Genomic DNA, 18,309 nt, shown 5'->3' on the forward strand with positions numbered 1-18,309 from the left:
GAGAATGAGTAAACCCAGGTGCCTGAAACGTGATGGCCCCTGCTGGGTATTCCAGGACTTGTAGGAGCTTCAAGATTTGGATCAGGGGTCAGCAGACTTTTTCAGCAGGGGGCCAGTCCACTGTTCCTCAGACCTTGTGGGGGGCTGGACTATATTTTGAGGGGAAAATGAACAAATTCCTATGCCCCACAAATCACCCAGAGATGCATTTTAAATCAAAGGACACATTCTACTCATGTAAAAAACATGCTAATTCCCGGACCATCCACGGGCCGTATTAAGAAGGCGATTGGGCCAGATCCGGCCCCCGGGCCTTAGTTTGCCTATCCATGATTTGGATTGTGTCTCTGTTGTTTTTCCCTTCCAGCTACAAGCAGTCAGATGAGGGAAATAGCCCCCAGCCATCTGCCACTGAATGGCCTGTCATGTGAATTGGTTTCTTTGTATATCTGTCAGCTAAATTGAGTTGCCATGTATCAAAAGACCTTTGAGCTACTGTGCTCTAAATTGTTTTGTTCCTTTAAACTAGCCTGCGCTTTGAAGTGCTCGTTTGTGTATCCCCTTCAGATAACTTTGCTTCCTAGCTACCCGGTTTGAGATTTCTGCCTTGAGGCACATGGTCACATCTCTAACTAGTGAGAGGATTTTTTCAATCCATTATATTCTTGTTTTCTTTTAAGTGTGAGGCTTTTGTGCTTACAGCAGATAACCTCTGTGTTATGCCTGCATGTTTATAGTAGCTGTTTAAACATTAAATACTGCTTTATGATATCAGGTGAAACTAGGAGTCCACCATACTGCTACTGTGATTATTGTTTTTCTCAACACGGTTGTTGTATGTGACACTGTATTCCTGATGAGAAACTTGTGTAACCCTTGGTGAGAATTGTTCTAATGCCACACATCTTAGGAGGAAGAGAAAGCACCTTGTAATTGCATAATCAACTGCCTTTCTTTTTAGTGGGATTGAATTTTTGAGCATGAGAGAAACCAGTGTTTGTTTTAGGGTGTGGCTAAAACTGGTTTCTTGCCCACCACCATGGCTGCTGAATAAGGCACAGGCCCCTTCTCCTACCCAAAGGTTATTCATTAAATCTTGTTTAGCAGGAAAATATTAAATGCTGCCTGACAGAAAGATGGAAAAATGCTGGTGATGCTTATCACCAGATGGCCACTTCCCAGATCTGCAAAAACAACAGCCATCTCCCCTCTCCCCACTTCCCTGAAAGTGTTTGCAGACTCTCTGGCAAACGTGACCTGGAAGATAATTGGCTGAAAGGTGCCATATACCAGTCAAATGAACTGTGACTGAAAGCCCATGAATGGGGACTGACCACCTATTCTACTCATGAGGAGACCAGACACTGGCTTTAAAGTACAGTGGTACCTTGGGTTACATACGCTTCAGGTTACATACGCTTCAGGTTACAGACTCCGCTAACCTAGAAATATTACTTCGGGTTAAGAACTTTGCTTCAGGATGAGAACAGAAATTGTGCTCCGGTGGTGCGGCGGCAGCAGGAGGCCCCATTAGCTAAATTGGTGCTTCAGGTTAAGAACAGTTTCAGGTTAAGAACGGACCTCCGGAACGAATTAAGTACTTAACCCGAGGTACCACTGTAGTAAGATCAGGATACAAAGACTTGAGCTAAAGAGCCCCTTTTATTTTCAATATTCTGCTTTGTCCCTTTGTTCTCTTCCTTGCCTTCTTTATTCCTAATAAACATTGCACAATTGAACAATTGAGTCTTGCATGCATTCTTGCCAAACTCACAATGCCCCCTGCCTTGAGCCTCAGCCACTTGGTTAATAGAAATATAGGGTTGCGCTTGACAGAAAAAAGCAGGTTGCTGTGATCTCTGGGAGAGACAACGTATAATTGTGGAGTTTGTAACCCCCACAGTAGCTTTTTTTCAGGTAGAAGAGGGTTGATTGCTGAGCGATACAGGTGCAGCCCTATAATTTTGACTCTCTTCTGTTGAAGAAAAGAATTCTTAGCAGACAATAACTTTCTCTTAATGGGAACAAACAAAAGATCACCTGGTGCAGTGAAGATGAAAATGATCTGCCTCGCCTACCCCACCGATGCATGATTTTGCCTTTCTTCAAAGAGTCATTGTCCCTCTTGGTTGGGTTTTTATTTCTTTCAGGTAGGTGGGTTGCCAGGCAAGCTTTTTTGGTGGTTTCCTTTTATATATGCTAACTCTTTAGCTTTCTGAGGTACGGTCATACTCAGTTCCTGTGAGCTTTACACCTTCTTTCTTCAGCTGGTTTGAGTCAAGATGTACTTCAGATGACGATTATTTTGTGGATGGAAACAGCACGGTGTGATTTGGAATGCATTTTTAAATGGGCGTTTTTGGGTTGAAACGATTGACATAAGGGCATCTGGAGTGCTTTGTGTGCTAATTTGAACCTCACTGTGTTGTGGCAAGTTCTTTTGAAATCCCTGGGATTTACAGCTAGCAATGAATTTATTGGAGGAAATTTGATTTGCCAGTTGGATCTTTTAAGGGCTAGTCATACCTCAGGATAAATATGCTTCAGGTTGAGCGCTTTCGGGTTGCGCTCCGTGGCGACCTGGAAGTAACGGAGCACATTACTTCCGAGTTTTGCCGCTCACGCATGTGCAGACGATCAAAATGACATCATGCGCGGAAGCGGCGAAACGCGACACGCGCTGTCACGTCTTACGTTCTGTTCGGGATGCGAACAGGGCTCTGGAACGGATCCCGTTCGCATCCCGAGGTACCACTGTAGAAAGCTCAAGAAGGCATAATGTCCACAAACCCTTAACGAGGGACAAAATATGATAAAGAGTCTGGGCTGTTCCCACTCCTCTTATACATGGGAATTTGCACATGGCTTCCTCCAGAGATTCTTGGGACCTGTAATCTACTCCTCACAGAACTACAATATCCCAGCAGTTCCAAGGATTCTTTGAGGGAAGCCATGTGTGTTTCATGTTCTTTAAATGTATGGTGTGACCCCAGTGCTCCTAAAATAAAAGCTTTGATGCATTTTCTACTTATTAGTGCCACAGATTAAATAAATTGATCAAATAAATGAAATTGAGTTTTGATATACCTCCTTTTAAAACTGCATCAATTTGTATATAATTGCTGGTATATAACACCAAGGAAATTAGTGATAATGTACAAAAATAATTCAGACCGGTGTTGGAAATGTAAGGAGGCGGTGGGATCGATGTACATATCTGGTGGACCTGCAAAAGAATGAGGGAATTTTGGGATTCAGTCTATAACAAGTTGAAAAAGATGTTCAAAATTTCATTCCCCCCAAACCCCTGAGGCATTTCTTTTAGGTATTATTGGGAGGGAGATTCCAAGAAATTTAAAGAAATTATTTATGTACGCTACCATGGCAGCGAGAATTTTGATTGCACAGAATTGGAAAACTGAGACGATGCCATCAAAAAAAGAATGGCTGATTAAGCTGATGGAATATGCTGAGATGGATAAACTGACAGCACAGAAAATGGATCAAGTGAAACAAAAATTTAGTAAAGATTGGCATATATTTAAACAATTCCTGAAAGAACACTGCGGAGAATTAAATTTTTTGACTTGTTTAGATTAACTCTTGTAATGAGAAACATCAAAAAGTACCAATAAACTAGATTTATTATGATATGCATCCAGCCAAGAACTCTAAAGGACCCAAGAAAAGAAGGGGAGGGAAGTCAGAAGTAATTAGAATATTAATGAGTCGAATGATTAAGAATATATCTTTGTTTTTCTTTATTATGATTTAGAAACACATGTACATCAACAAGAAACAGAAACTTTATACTGTGATCTTACGTTAAGAAAGCATCTCTGTTAAAAACCAATAAAGATAAATTGCACAAAAACTGCATCAATTTGTATGTGACTGAAACAGTAGTTTTGTCTTGTGCACCGCCCTGAAATCTTCCGATGAAGGGTGGTAAATAAATTTAATAATAATAGTAATAATAATTTTCCCCACATCAAGCCCTGGGTTTGAACACTGGTTAGCATTCCCTATGGTTAGAGTTCTGGCTGGGCCAGTGTTACTTCTTAATCATTGTTAAGGCATTACAGGTTTCATTGGCTCTGTGGCATTGTCATGATGCCAAATTTTGGTGAGGCTAATGTTTCCTGTCTTACTCTGGTCCCTGGGAAGGTGGCAACACAAGTGCCAACAGGGCCATGAACAGGCAGCAAAGAAAGTAAGCAGACACTTATTTAATTGATTCAACCTTTTGCTCCTTACCCAGCCTGTGTAAAGCTGACAGTTTGCTTGGCATTCTTTGGCTCATCCATTGACACAACTGAACTGCATCTCTCTGGGCGTGGGGCATATCTTTTATTTGTAGAAATTGCACATCTTCAAATCTTACTAGAGTTAGGGGGTCGAAACATAAAGCAACTGTTTTTCACGTAATATTTTCAAGTTTGTTAAGATGTGTTTTTAAACCTTGTCCCACATCCTGCACTAATACATATTGGATTTGCCCTAAGCGAGTGCCATTCCAAGGTGTGAGTGTGACTTTCTTATAATAGGGCAGACATGCAAATTAATTATGTTGTGTGCTTGGTTTTATCAAATGGCTTTGCAGGAAAACCTCTTCAAGGCTCTCTGATAAGCAGAATAAATTAAGAGAAAGAGAGAGAACGAGAGAACAGTGGCATTTTTAGTTTAGGTAAAGTATTGGTGGTTCAGGAAATTGTAAGCTGGTCTGTGAAATACTATAGATAATGCAAGGAAGAGGCAAGGTAAGTCCCCCTCTTTTCTGCTCCTCAGCTTCCTCACATGTAAGAAATAATATGTGAGAGAGATAAAGGATGCATGGGGTGGGAAGCCTGGGAGAGGGGTTTAATATGGAGGGATTGGCAGGTTGGTGAGAGTGGAGTTAGCAGGGGCATAAGCCCTTAGCAATTAAACAATAAACAAGATACACACTATCTAGTCACTTTTTAAAACAGCTTTTTATTATAAAAAGAGAAATTTACACTCATAAGAAACGTAACGAGCTAGATGTATTTACAAACAAAATATAAGATCTTATAAAAACTGCAAGTATGATGTATTTGATATAACCGTAATAAAACTCTAAACTAATATTGCAGCAAAGAAAAACACACATTAAGGCTTGATTTTTATATTGAGATGTGTTCTAAAAATTAATAAACACACATTTTCAATGGATCGGTCTGTTTTTCTTGATCAGCTGCTAGAAAAACAAGTTAGCTGGATTAACAATGCAACATCCCATATTTTTTCCCTAGCCAGTCTTCAATCGTGGGAATTTGTGGGGATACTTAGTCTTGTAATCCACGTGGTAGTACTTCTGATGATTCAGAGATGTGTAAAGTTTCTTGGTTAAAGAAAGTTATCTTTAGAAGTGATGGATGACACATGCTAAGGGATTACTTGCATGGAACCAAACAATTCTGAGGCTTCAGAAAGCCCCAGAATATGCATAAAATTGCATCCGTGTTTATTTAAAGTTGCATGACTTAATGCTGTGGCTTTCAACCAAATGGTTTACCATTTGCAAACTTCCTGTTTCACCACTGCCACCATAAGCCCATGCCCTACTTTTTAAAAAAACAACAACCAAAAAACCCACACCCCTGGTTATTACTGCTGCTGTTTCTTCCTCCCAACCGCCTGGCTCTGAATTAAACTAGAGGCTCTAAAACTTGGAGATACCTGAATAAACCCACTTCCCCTAAACATTTGGCAATGCTTGATAGATTCTTTTATAGACATACTGCATAGCCTGGGTTGCCACACAGGGAGGAAGTAATCACCCATTTGCATCTCTCTGTGGGTGCTTGAAAGTGGAGGGCGTGGCCATGCTCAGTATCAGAAGACAGGTTGACCGCATGAGAAAGCTTCAAGTACCTACTGCAGGGAAGGGGGAACCTGTGACCCTTCAGATGCTGTTGGACTCCAGCTTCCATCAGCACCAAACAGCATGATGAGTGGCGGGGGATTATGGAAGGTGTAATCCAGCAACATGTGGAAGGTCACAAATATTCTTCTGAGGAACTTTGCTTCATAACTCTTATTTTGGGGACACTGGGATCCAGAATGAACTAGGTGCAAACAAAGTGGTAAGTAGGATGATGCAGAAGGTCACAGGGTCAATCCCTAACATCTCCAGGTAGGGCTGGGAGAGAACTCTGGTCTGAAACCCTGGAGAGTAGCTGCTAGTCAGTGTGTAAACTGGTGGTCTGCCTTTGTATAAGGGGGCTTTCTATGCTTCTGTGACTGCTATGTGCTGTGTTTGTCTAGTGACCCTTTTAACTGATATTCAGGTAAGACACAAGTTTCCAAGCTTGGAGTGTTCTGGGGTGACAGATTTGAACTGTCGGAGAGAGGAGAGGATACCCCACAGAAATGTTTAGTTATCTGAGAACCACATTTTAAATATAACCTAAATCACGCATAATGGCAACCAATGGAGCTTCTTGAGCGCTTCATTTGGTGCTTTGGGGAAAACTCAGAAGTAGTACCTCCTATCCATGTTGCAAGAATCAGCTGACCTTTTCAAGGATTCCTTCCCTTTTACATTGCTGTCAGCATTTGGACATCAAGTGTTTTAGGGTTTTCAGGAGTAAAATGTTTCACCTTGACTAACTTTTCCCAAAGGTTCTTCTCTTTTCTGCTTCTTTAATTCTCAAGGGTTAGGTGACCGCTCAACACTGTGGTAGTCCTGTTAAATTTAACAGGGCTGTATTAAGTGATCCATGATTAATCCCTTTTAAGTTAATGCTGCGTATTGTATGCAGCAGGCAGAGTGCAAATTGATTCTCCGCTAAATAAATAAGATCTGAGTCTGTATACACTTTCATTAGAGGTGAATGTCTACAGCCTGTGTTGGAATGATTAACTTTTAGCAACCTTGCACAGTAAGGGTGAGACTAACAATATGTGAAGGTGAGTTTTTCCACTGGGCCATCCTCTGTCCTATGAGCGAACAAGCTCCTAAAATATCACCTATTTATCTACTTGCACTTTGACATGCTTTCGAACTGCTAGGTTGGCAGGAGCTGGGACCGAGCAATGGGAGCTCACCCCGTCGCGGGGATTCAAACTGCCAACCTTCTGATCGGCAAGCCCTAGGCTCAGTGGTTTAGACCACAGCGCCACCCGCGTCCCTTATATCTATCCATATCTATATGCATATCTTACTCTTAGTTGTAAATTAGAACAGCTCTCTGTAGCTCCCATGTTCATCTAATTTATATACAGTAACTCTTTTGGTATAATTAGCTCAAGAGCAGAGGGAGGAGGTTGGGTAGACAGTTTTGACTGCACACATCATGGTAAACCATTGTTAATGCTTCCCTGCAAATGTTGAGATCTCTCCAGCTTTTCTGCTCTAGTGAGAGCAACAATCCCTGGCTTAGCATTCTGTCTAACTGTGCCTTGTGGTTTGTTTCACTCCAAGCTAACCCAAGATTGGGAAGCCAACAATAAACCTTGGCTTTGCATTGTGGTTTGTTTGGAGGGCAATAACCCATGATGTCCAGTTCAGATGTCAGGCTGAGTCAGGAATCTTGGTTTGTTGCTCCTCTTCGTGCTAGGGGAGAAGCTAAGTGGAATCCATATGAGAAAATCAGTGCTTAGATTGTTTAGACGGCAATCGTATACCACTTGGAATAAATACTATTGAATTCAGTGGCAGTTACTACTGAGTAGACATGTAAAGCATTGTACAGTTATGCTGCACTTTTATGCATGTTCCCCCAGCAGCAAATCTCAATTTACTTCTGAGTAAATTGGGCTATTAGCCACTAAAGATTTAGTCATTGACTTAGTTATTAAATAGTCCATCGTCCATAATCATGGCAATATCATATTTTCTTTCCACTCCCTGGTTTATTGAATTATTAAGACAAGTCATGAGCACATTGAGACTTCTTCATAGCACTGGAGTTGACAGGCGTTTGCTAATTAAGCCTTCAGCATATTTAGTATTCCACATTACTTATTTGTTGAAGACAGTTTAATGTTTCTTGTCATATGGAGTTGTGGATGCAATTAAGGGACACTTTAAACAGTAAGAAAAGTTTAGATCATAATCATGATTAATATAGATGTATAACTTCCACAGTTGATGTGTTTTCTTATGCGGCTCTTGTGTATTGGACAGGCAGCTAATGAATTTCCTATATTTACAGCTGTTGGTAGCAGATGTCAGTGTAACATTTCTGTTCTAATGAATTTAGGGCATCAGACAGTACATTCTCATTCAGCATTTCTGTGTGATGCTGAAGAAAATACATTGGTTACTACCTTCAAAGGACTCCCAAATGTCATCCCTTCTGATGAACTGACAAAATAAACTAGAACAGTTTTCTCACATGCATGTCACATCCAAGTTGTGCTAAATGTGATATAAATTGAGCTGAGTTTGTGGTGCGTATGTGTTTATTGTACACTGTGTGTTTATGGGTACACTGTTGCTTGTGGTTTACCGTGATGTGTGCTTATTTGGTAGGCATTCTCTTGGTTTATAAGAGACCTCCAAATTTTATTCTTTCCTTATAGTAGCATATTTCTGAGTGCAATCTTTTCATCAGCCCTTGATGAAAAATTGGCAAGGCTGTTGAAAACCTAATGCGGTTTTGGGTATGTGGATTTTGGACTATGATATGATAGTTGTTCCATCTAGCCCTTGTCTGGAAATACTGTCTTAAGTTGCCCAGGATGCCACATGTTTTTGCCTTTATATGCTAAACTCATTCACGCGACTATTCTTTTCGTCTCCTAACATATTCAGATGTTCTCTCTAAAGTTACATGGAACATCTTCCATGAGACATCCTCGCTTTCTCCTGGAAATGGATATTCTTTGACATACTGATGTATAACACATGTTTCCATTGTATTTATGCCAGTTGCAGTCAGAATCATTGTGGTTTCACGTATCTGCTGATGCTGTCACTTCAAGCAAATGAGTCTACTGTTACATGGCTTTATTGTTGCTCACTAAGCATCTTGAGGCTAATTTGATTTTTGAAGAGGATTAATATTAAGTTACCAAAAGCCTTTGTGTCAGATGGCAGCTCCTTTTAAGGCATTTGAAAGCAGATGCTGCATTCTAAGATCCTTTGAAGATGTGACCAGTTTTAATAATCTGAGTGAATGTTGTCTGAGCCACCTGAACTGATTCATTCAAAAAAGTGTAAGATATATGGAAACATGGGGTTAGGTGGAATGAATGTGTTTTTTAGAGATGAAAATGTAAACAAAGCGATCTGTACCATCAGATAATATGTAAGCCTGTCCTAGCAAAGTGAGTGTTAAAAGTTATAACTAGTGGGTGAACTAACTTGACCTTGCTGCTCTCCTCCTTGCACACCTTCAGAGTCTCTGCAGAGGATCTGGGGTGAGTGGGTGATTTCGAAGGTGTGTAGGGGACTGCTGGAAGAAGAGGGGAGAAGGAGAAGGAGGTCAAGGCCTATTGCATAAGCATAAGTAAGTCTTCTCATGCACAGACACAGCATAGGTCAAGTGTGTAAAAAATTGTGACTATGGAAAGTTGGAAGCACATGTTTCCTGTTCACATCCCAAACTGATCCCATCAGATTTTCATGGACTTTGAAGCATTTTTATTCCTTCCTGACTTCTGAAGGAGGAATGCTGTTGTGATTGTAACTGCTCACATGTGAGAATAGCTGTGCAAACAGCTGTACTTGAAGTTGTGCAGTGGAATACCTGGGCCTGTATTCTGTTTTTCACTCTTTGCTGTCAGTGGTGCACCTGAAATATAAGAAAGAACTTCTTTCCTGCTACCTGAGATTTTTAATTGGAGATACCAGGAACTGAACTTGAGACCTTCTACATGCAAGGTGCATTCTTTGCCTTGGAATTGTGTAGTTCATAGAAACAGCAGCTGTGACTTTATGCTGAGTCAGATGAGTTTGCTCCATCTAGCTCAGTATTATCTTCACAGACTGGAAGTGACTTTCCTGGGCTTCTGATACAGGACATCCTCAGCCCCAACCTGGAGATGCTGGGGATGGAAAAACCTTTGATTCCCAAAGCAAATGCTCTACCACTGAGCTATGGCTCTTCCCTTCATGCCAAATATATGAAGGTTGTAGAACATGTATTGCATTGCATTTGAGAAAGCATTCAGATGTGTTCAGATGCTGAAAGCCTGCGAGTTTTTCCTTTCCAACCCTGAATATTGAGCACAAATTCTGCTAGCAGTACATTTCAAGGTCACTAAGCTCCTAGGCTTCCAAGATGCTTTTGCATATTCAGCGTATTCTATCAACACTTTGGTTTCAAAGTGCAGGCCAAAACATTAGCTGCTGTATCTGGAAGAAACTATCTGTGCATTTGGGAGTTCCCGGTGAAAAAAGAGGGGGCATCTCCCATTGCTATGTGAAGGCACAGGTAAGCTTTTTACTCAGTGTCAGCCAGCATGACAAATGGCTCTTGGTGAGGAGTAATACTGTCTTTGACTAGGAAACGACTGGCTATAGGTGCGGCCCTTCCCTATAGTATTGTAACTGCTAAGATACTGATGGCGCCTTCCCAGGTGCTCTTTCTGTGTTTCTCCCTATGACACCAGAGTCAGCTGTTTGCCTTCTGAAAACTCTGGGTGACTGCCATATGCATATGAGTGGGTGGGTGCACAGCCAGAGCCATGCTTTCTCTAGTTGCCGTGTCACAAAAGGCCTATTGACAACAGCTGTAGCCCAAGATGAGTAAATCTGAAATGCATGCTTTGTCAGCCTTAATGTGTGAAGTGATGATTTGTTTTACGCTTTTTGAACTTTTGCAGGTGCTCTTAAGTGTGCATGTCTGTGCACACGCACGCACACAGAGAGAGGTTTGTTACTTTAGGTTGTTGTGGTTTCAATAATGAAGTAATACTGTCTACCTTTTCTGTTCTAGGTGCCTACTGATGGAAATGCTGGCCTGTTGGCGGAGCCCCAAGTGGCCATGTTCTGTGGCAAGCTGAATATGCATATGAATGTTCAGAACGGAAAATGGGAATCTGACCCTTCTGGAACCAAGAGCTGCATTGCGACAAAAGAAGGGATTTTGCAGTACTGTCAGCATGTAAGTTTCTGCCTGAACATAAATAGTTTTTAACAACCACCAAGAATGCAAATCTTTCAGCTTCAAAGTGGAATCTTCTGTCATCTACTCTCCCCCCTCCCAATCCTCTGGATTGTCTTGTCCTTTTGTTCATTTTAATGAACATTTCTTTAGCTTTCAAGTTGTGGCCAGTGAGTTCTGCCTGAAGCTAACAAAAGGCATTCAGTCTGTTCAGGCTAATAGTTTGCACAGCTCTCCTCAGGATAAGGAGTGTGCTTGTTTAATCAAGACCCTAGTTCATAAGTTGCTCCTCATGTCATAACAGGACACAGTGTCAAGTCCTAGTCTGTTGCTTTCTCCGTTACAAAGAGCTTTGTGTTGGTTTTCTACAGCATGCTCACCTTGCAAAGCAGGCCAAGAAAGATAATGGTTTATCATCCATATGTTCCTGCATTGCAGGGGGTTGGACTAGATGACCCTCAGGGTCCCTTCCAACTCTCCGATTCTGTGATTCTATATCCTGTTAGAGCCCAGGTGGTTGATAATTTGGTTGTGGCAGTGAAGCAACAAAGGATGGATTTAGTCACTTTGACAGTTAGTTTTCATATGAAGGACTATGATTTCCCAGTATAAGTACCGTATTTTTCGCTCTATAGGACACACCAGACCACAAGACACACCTAGTTTTTGGAAGAGGAAAACAAGAAAAAAATATATTCTGAATCTCAGAAGCCAGAACAGCAAGAGGGATCACTGTGCAGTGAAAGCTGCAATCCCTCTTGCTGTTTTGGCTTCTGTGATAGCTGCGCAGCCTGCATTTGCTCCATCTTATGCTCCATAAGACGCACACACCTTTCCCCTTACTTTTTAGGAGGGAAAAAGTGAGTCTTATAGAGCAAAAAATACGGTATTAATAGCCATTTTGGTTTGTAATTGAATTTTGGAAATGAGTGATTTTCCCCCAAGTCATTGTTTTAAGCCTCATCTTTTTTGTACTGCACAGCCAACCTCCTTCACGCCCTGTGTTGTTGTTGTAGTTGCTTCTTTTCTATGTTTATGAAATTGGGTAAAAAGTTTGCAGACTTCTAAACAGAACCTTTCTTAAAAGCAATGGTAAGAAACCAATGAGGTTGAGAACCTATGTAGAAATTATGGTAACATAACCAATCATCTGATGCTTTCCTCTGAATGGGCAGAAGTGAGCACAAGGGGGAAAAGGCAAAAACCATGCTCAAATTATGAGATGATAGGTAAGAGGGACTTTAATGAAATCCACAAGCATCATCCCCCAAGACTTCTCAGTTTTAACCACATTGTGGCCTTATAGCTGTATGAGTACAACACAAAAAAACTAAGGTTTTAAATTCATGGCAGTAGCGTTACATTTAGATGGCACAGTGCAAAAGCATAGTGTGTATATGTGTCAGACAGGTTTGTGGCAGTAATGATTAGAAAGCCCTAGGAAAGCCACTTCTTTTTCTGGTCTTTGCTGCCTCTGTCCATGGGGAACTGGAATCATGCGTTCTTAACGTAGGCTTAAGTAAGAAAGGTACATCTCCTAAATTCAGCTACAAGCAATTCTCAGCAGGAGTGAATGGCAATGTGGTGGGCAATTTGTCTACAGCAGCCAAACAATGAATTATGAACAATGTTGTGAGAAATGGATAGTAGCTATACCAGTTTTTACATCCCAGAGAGCCACATTCACACTAGACCTTTAATGCACTAAGAAACCTCTTCAAATAGTCGTGGCTCCACCCCCACCCCCACCCCCCGGCCAAATTCTCAGAGCTGTAGTTAGATGAAGGTGCTGAGAGTTGATTCCGTTCACAACTACAATTCCCAAAGTTCCCTGTGCAGAGGGATTGGATGTTAGTATACTTTGGGAATTGTACCTTTGGGGGGGGGAATAGGGTCTGCTAGCACCTCTCAGCAACCTTTGCAGACAGTTAAAGAAGAAGAAAATAGTTTTTGTTGTATATATGTTACATACTTTTTAAAATTAAATTTTGGTTTATAAGTATTTTTATACATAAAAATGGTTGGCACTGTAGCCCAACATCATTTGGATAGCCACAGATTGCCCATGCCTGCTGCAGATGGAACAGGCAACTATGTCTTAATTTGTGTCTTGCTCATATGTTCCTGTAGTCCAAAGGTGTGAAAATCATAAATACGTTTAAAATGGAAGTCCCAGATTATGGAACTATAGATACTTTAAATATATATATATATATATATATATATATATATATATATATATATATATATATATATATATTAATTATTGCTTTTCATTTAAGAATCACAAAGCCAGTGACCTGGTTTGCACACAATACTAAGCCAAGCATTCACTCCTCCCCTAGCCCTGCTGCCGCCCCTGGGTCTGAAGCTCCCCGTCCTTGATTTAAGGCTTTTGCAAATCTGTTTAAGAACTTTAAGCCTGGCCTGGAAGCGCACCGTGCAGCTCATTTAAGAGATGTACCAGATGTGCGCAATAACATGCTCCATCCCGCACCATAGGCAGCTTCTGGACCAGCTGCAGTGATTGAGGGGAGGGCTCTGCCTCTGTGCATAGTCCCCTAAAAAGTAAAACTACATTTGAAGTAAAGGTAAAAGGTAAAGGACCCCTGGACAGTTAAGTCCAGCCAAAGGCGATTATGGGGTGCGGCGCTCATCTCACTTTCAGACCGAGGGAGCCGGTGTTTGTCCACAGACAGCTTTCCAGGTCATGTGGCCGGCATGACTAAACTGCTTCTGGCACAAAGGAACACCGTGACGGACGCCAGAGTGCACAGAAACCCCGTTTACCTATTTATCTGCCGTATATACTTGAGTATAAGCCGACCCGAATATAAGCCGAGGCACCTCATTTTACCACAGAAAACTGGGAAAGCTTACTGACTCGAGTATAAGCCGGTTCACCACACCAGAGGCTGGTGGCGGCAGTGGCGGAGGAAGAACAAGCAGCCCCAAAGGGCTGCTTTTGGGCCGCTCGTTCCTCCGCCGCTGACAGTGGCAAAGGCGGAGGAAGAAGGAGCAGCCCGAAAGGACCCTCACTCGAGTATAAGCCAAGGGGGGCTTTTTCAGCATTAAAAATGTGCTGGAAAAGTTGACTTATACTCGAGTATATACGGTACTTGCACTGGCGTGCTTTGGAACTGCTAGGTTGGCAGGAGCTGGGACAGAGCAACAGGAGCTCACTCCATTGCGGGGATTCGAACCGCTGACCTTCCAAGAGGCTCAGTTTTTTAGACCACAGCGCCATTTACTGAAACACAGCACATGGCATATTATTTGCTGTTCATTTTGTATGTAATTGGAGACAGCTGATTGAACATGGGAACCGATGGGTGCTTCTACTGAGAAGAATAGGAAGCTGGGAGCCTAAATGACAACATCAAAAAAACTACACTGATACCAACAAACAGGAACATTAAGGCAACCTATGTCTTCTTGTTCATTGCTTGACGCACATCATACATGCTTTGTATTCTGGAAAGTATCGGAAGGGAGGGAGGAATGTTATATCCTGTCCCAGTTTTGTCCTTTTCATTCTGCCAATTATTATCTAGCTAGCAGGACTGTGCTGCAGATCAGAGATGGGGACATTTGTGCAAGTTTTCAAATTTCCTGTTAGCAGGGAGCGTGATAGCGTCAAAGCAGATGAGTAACTGTAGGCATAAAATGTATCTCCCACCCCCAACTTTGTATTAACAAACAAAATCATCCCTCCTCACCTCAGTCACAATAATTTCTCACCAAGTCTCATCTCCTTTCTGTGACACGGATGGCTGCTGCTAATATAAATGAAAGATTGGCCAGACAGGCAGGTAGTGATTGTTTTCAGAGCGTCTATACCTTGCCCACACAAAGGTTGTTGGAGAAGATCGACTCATATGGCTCTGGGGGCCTCAGTATGTATAGCTCCGCATACCCAAAACTGCAATTCTAACCCTGCCAGGAGTTAACGATTGAAATCCATAGAATTTGCTTCTGAATAGGTATGGTTAGGGTTGTGCTGTTAATAGACCAAGTAACAGTGGAATCTCAGATGTGTTTACTAAAAAGTAAGCGTCATTAAGTTTAGTAGAGTGTATGCCCAACTGAATGGGCACAGGATTGTGGCCTCTGTCTCCAAACATGCAATTCCTGGCTGGTAATTTTTTTTTACCATCTCTCTGTGTGCAGATCAGAACAGATTGAAGACATTATGCTCTATATTTTGTATTTTTGTAAGTCGCTTGGGTATAGATTTTTTTTTCCATTTCTGAATTTTCTAGGTCAGTCAGACAATTTTTAATTAGATAATTGCTGGCCTGTGTAGACAGGTTTGTTTCCTGTAGGGTAGGTTCATGTGCACTAGCAGCAAGAAAGGTATGTGCTACTTTTCTGATCCCCAAACAGTATAGAGAACAAGCAGATGGACAGATGAACCAATATACAGTGGTACCTCGGGTTACATACGCTTCAGGTTACAGACTCTACTAACCCAGAAATAATACCTCGGGTTAAGAACTTTGCTTCAGGATGAGAACAGAAATCGTGCGGCGGCGGCACGGCAGCAGCAGGAGGCCCCATTAGCTAAAGTGGCGCTTCAGGTTAAGAACAGTTTCAGGTCAAGAACAGACCTCCCGAACAAATTAAATACGTAACCAGAGGTACCACTGTATGGTAGATGTCCATCAGCTATAAACAATTTGTGGCAGATATTGTACTTAGAGTTAACCCACTGAAATCGGTCTGCTCTGAGTATAGCTTAGTTAGACATTGCCCAATAAAAATGGACAGACTTGCTCAGAAGTACCTCCGATTAAGTTCAGTGAGGGTAGGGTGAAATATACCAGGGGGTAGCCACATAGTCTGTTGCAGCAATTGCAGCAGAGTGTTTTGGAGCGCTTGAAGACTAACAAAGCACTGATGGCATAAGCTTTCATTTGCCATAACACATTTCACATTTAAAGCAATTAGAGGCATATAAATGCCCTGAGCATTGTGAGAAGGAGAAAATGTATTACACATACGTACATATGCATTAGGTGAGGTCAAAAAATCAAGCAATGCAAGGCATAGCAGCGAGTGTTTCCCAGCACTAGGCAGAGTACAAATGTATGGAGAATCCAGTGGAAGAGCATTTCAACCTCACACCTTAAACTTGCCATACTTCTAAGCAAAGTGAAGCCACAGAATTGGAATTGATTATAGCAAATTAAGGACTGTGGAATCAGGGTCTTGACAAATCCTTAGAATGCCTACATTACTAAAGAAAGTAATTTCCCCTCCTTAGGTGTGTGATCTATACAATTGGTCTTGCTGTGCTTATTCATCAACAACCCCAGCTGAGAATAAGTCATGCCCCAAGCTGATTGTATCGTGCTCATATGAACGCATTCTGTATTTATTTGTGCTGCTAGGAACACTTGCCTTTATACTGAGCCAGACCATTGCTAGCTCTGTACTGTCTACTGACTGGAATTTCAGACAGAGGTCTTTCTCAGCCTTAGCAGGACATCACTTCTTGTGATGAATATAGAAGTTGGTGAATATAGAAGCAGCTAGGCAGTAACACACTCCCGTAAAGTGAATAATATATATATATAGAATTTTGTCTGGTTGGAAGCGTGTTAGCTTGAGACTCATTTGTATACAGTGAAACCATAGTTTAGGACTTTCCGACACACATTGTGGGTTAATAAAGCACTGTCTGAACCCTGGAATACTCCGTTGTGATGTTTAGTTGATTGGAATATGTAATCGTTATAGCTTGTGCACCCTGAGGCATCCTGTTCTGTTAAGGAAGCAAAACATGTAGAAGGGTAGTGACTTATATCACCGCTTTTCTGATATTAGTAATCAAGTTGCATCGGTGGATAGATGCTTAAAGCATTTTAGCTGCTGCCCTGTAAATTAAAAAACCTTAATACTGTATAATCTTAAAACTTATTTCTTCCTCCTGGCTCATTGAGATTAAACCAGTTACTCTCTAAACCATTACTTCTCCAAAATGTGGGTCAGAATCCAAAGAGCTACCTCCGGCATGCCTAAGATAAATGAGCTTATAAATGGGTTTATACTTTAGAGGTCAGTTGTCAGAATGTGTGATTCCAAATGCACATTCTTAATGCGGTACATGTGTTTAGAAATCTTTGAGCAGTGTTTAAGAGCTGAAATTAAGACAGAATGTCAAGTTGATGTTAACCATGAACGTCAACATATTTCCCATCAAGACTGGGACTCCGAGCAAACTGTTAATGAATATGACAGCAACATTTAATTGCTTCAGGGATTCCAGACTCTTCACAGTTTGGATTAAAACACAACTTGAGATTTTGAGAGGTTGTGGTAAAACGACAGCTCATGGATTAAGTGACTGTCCACAGTGACTGTTTGCCCTCAGGCCGTTCTGTCTGACTGCACAGCCTGCAGTTTCTTGCAATGGATCCTAAGAGTTATTGAAGCAGTCTTGCATGTCCTGTGTTAATGCTTTGCCTTAGACAGATCAGTACAAGGGAACTGTAAAAGTGAGTCTCTACATGAACGGGACTGGGTTTGGATGGATTGTTGGAGGAGATCCAGAGAAAGTTGTATACTAAGTCAGAGTTGGTTGCAAATATGAGTTGGGAACTGGGTAAGTAGCCCAGTCAAGGTGACAAAATCAGAAGTAACTGAGCTTGCAGCCAAGTCAGTTATCTGAGTCCAGTAAAAACTGGGATCAGGACCAAAAGCTTTGTGGAAAGAAGTGGCAGGAAATGCTGACTGGGCAGCACAGAACAAGAACTCAAGGCGAGGTGAACAGTTAGGAGAAGATCAGGCATGGCCTGGGAACCAGTATAATGCAGTGGCTGGAGTGCTAGAAAGATATGAATTCAAATTGCCACTCAGCAGTGAAGCTCTCGGGGTAACCTTGGGCCAGTTACTATTTCTCAATCTATGTTTACTTTGTTTTTATATGTACTTTAAGCCACCCAGTGTGGGTGGGGAAACCCAGCCAGACGGGCAGGGTATAAATAATAAAATTATTATCAATCTTTCTCACAGGATTGTGTGAATTAAAACAAAACAAGGAATCATTCACACCATCCTGAGCTCTTCAAGGAAGGACAGGACACGTGTGAATATGTCTTATCTGGATCAGGGTCTGGTCACATGCTGGGTCCCATACAGATGTGTGTGGTTAAACCCAAATATTGTGACCCAGATGTGTTTAACCCCCAGCACTGGCCTTAGCAGAGATTGGGACCAGAGGCAGTTG

General features: G+C 41.7%; 1 protein-coding gene across 4 annotated transcripts in view; it reads left to right on the plus strand.

Annotated features, from left to right (window-relative positions):
* The window catches only part of APP (amyloid beta precursor protein), a 145,283-nt gene that overhangs the window by 27,031 nt on the left and 99,943 nt on the right, over nucleotides 1–18,309 (plus strand). For all 4 annotated transcript variants that reach the window (XM_083611291.1, XM_083611292.1, XM_083611293.1 and 1 more), the window contains exon 2: nucleotides 10,911–11,078. In XM_083611291.1, the coding sequence (XP_083467417.1) occupies nucleotides 10,911–11,078 (168 nt within the window). The remainder of the gene's footprint in view (nucleotides 1–10,910; nucleotides 11,079–18,309) is intronic.

Source organism: Podarcis filfolensis (assembly GCF_964270895.1).
Source record: "Podarcis filfolensis genome assembly, chromosome: 4".
NCBI lineage: Eukaryota > Metazoa > Chordata > Lepidosauria > Squamata > Lacertidae > Podarcis > Podarcis filfolensis.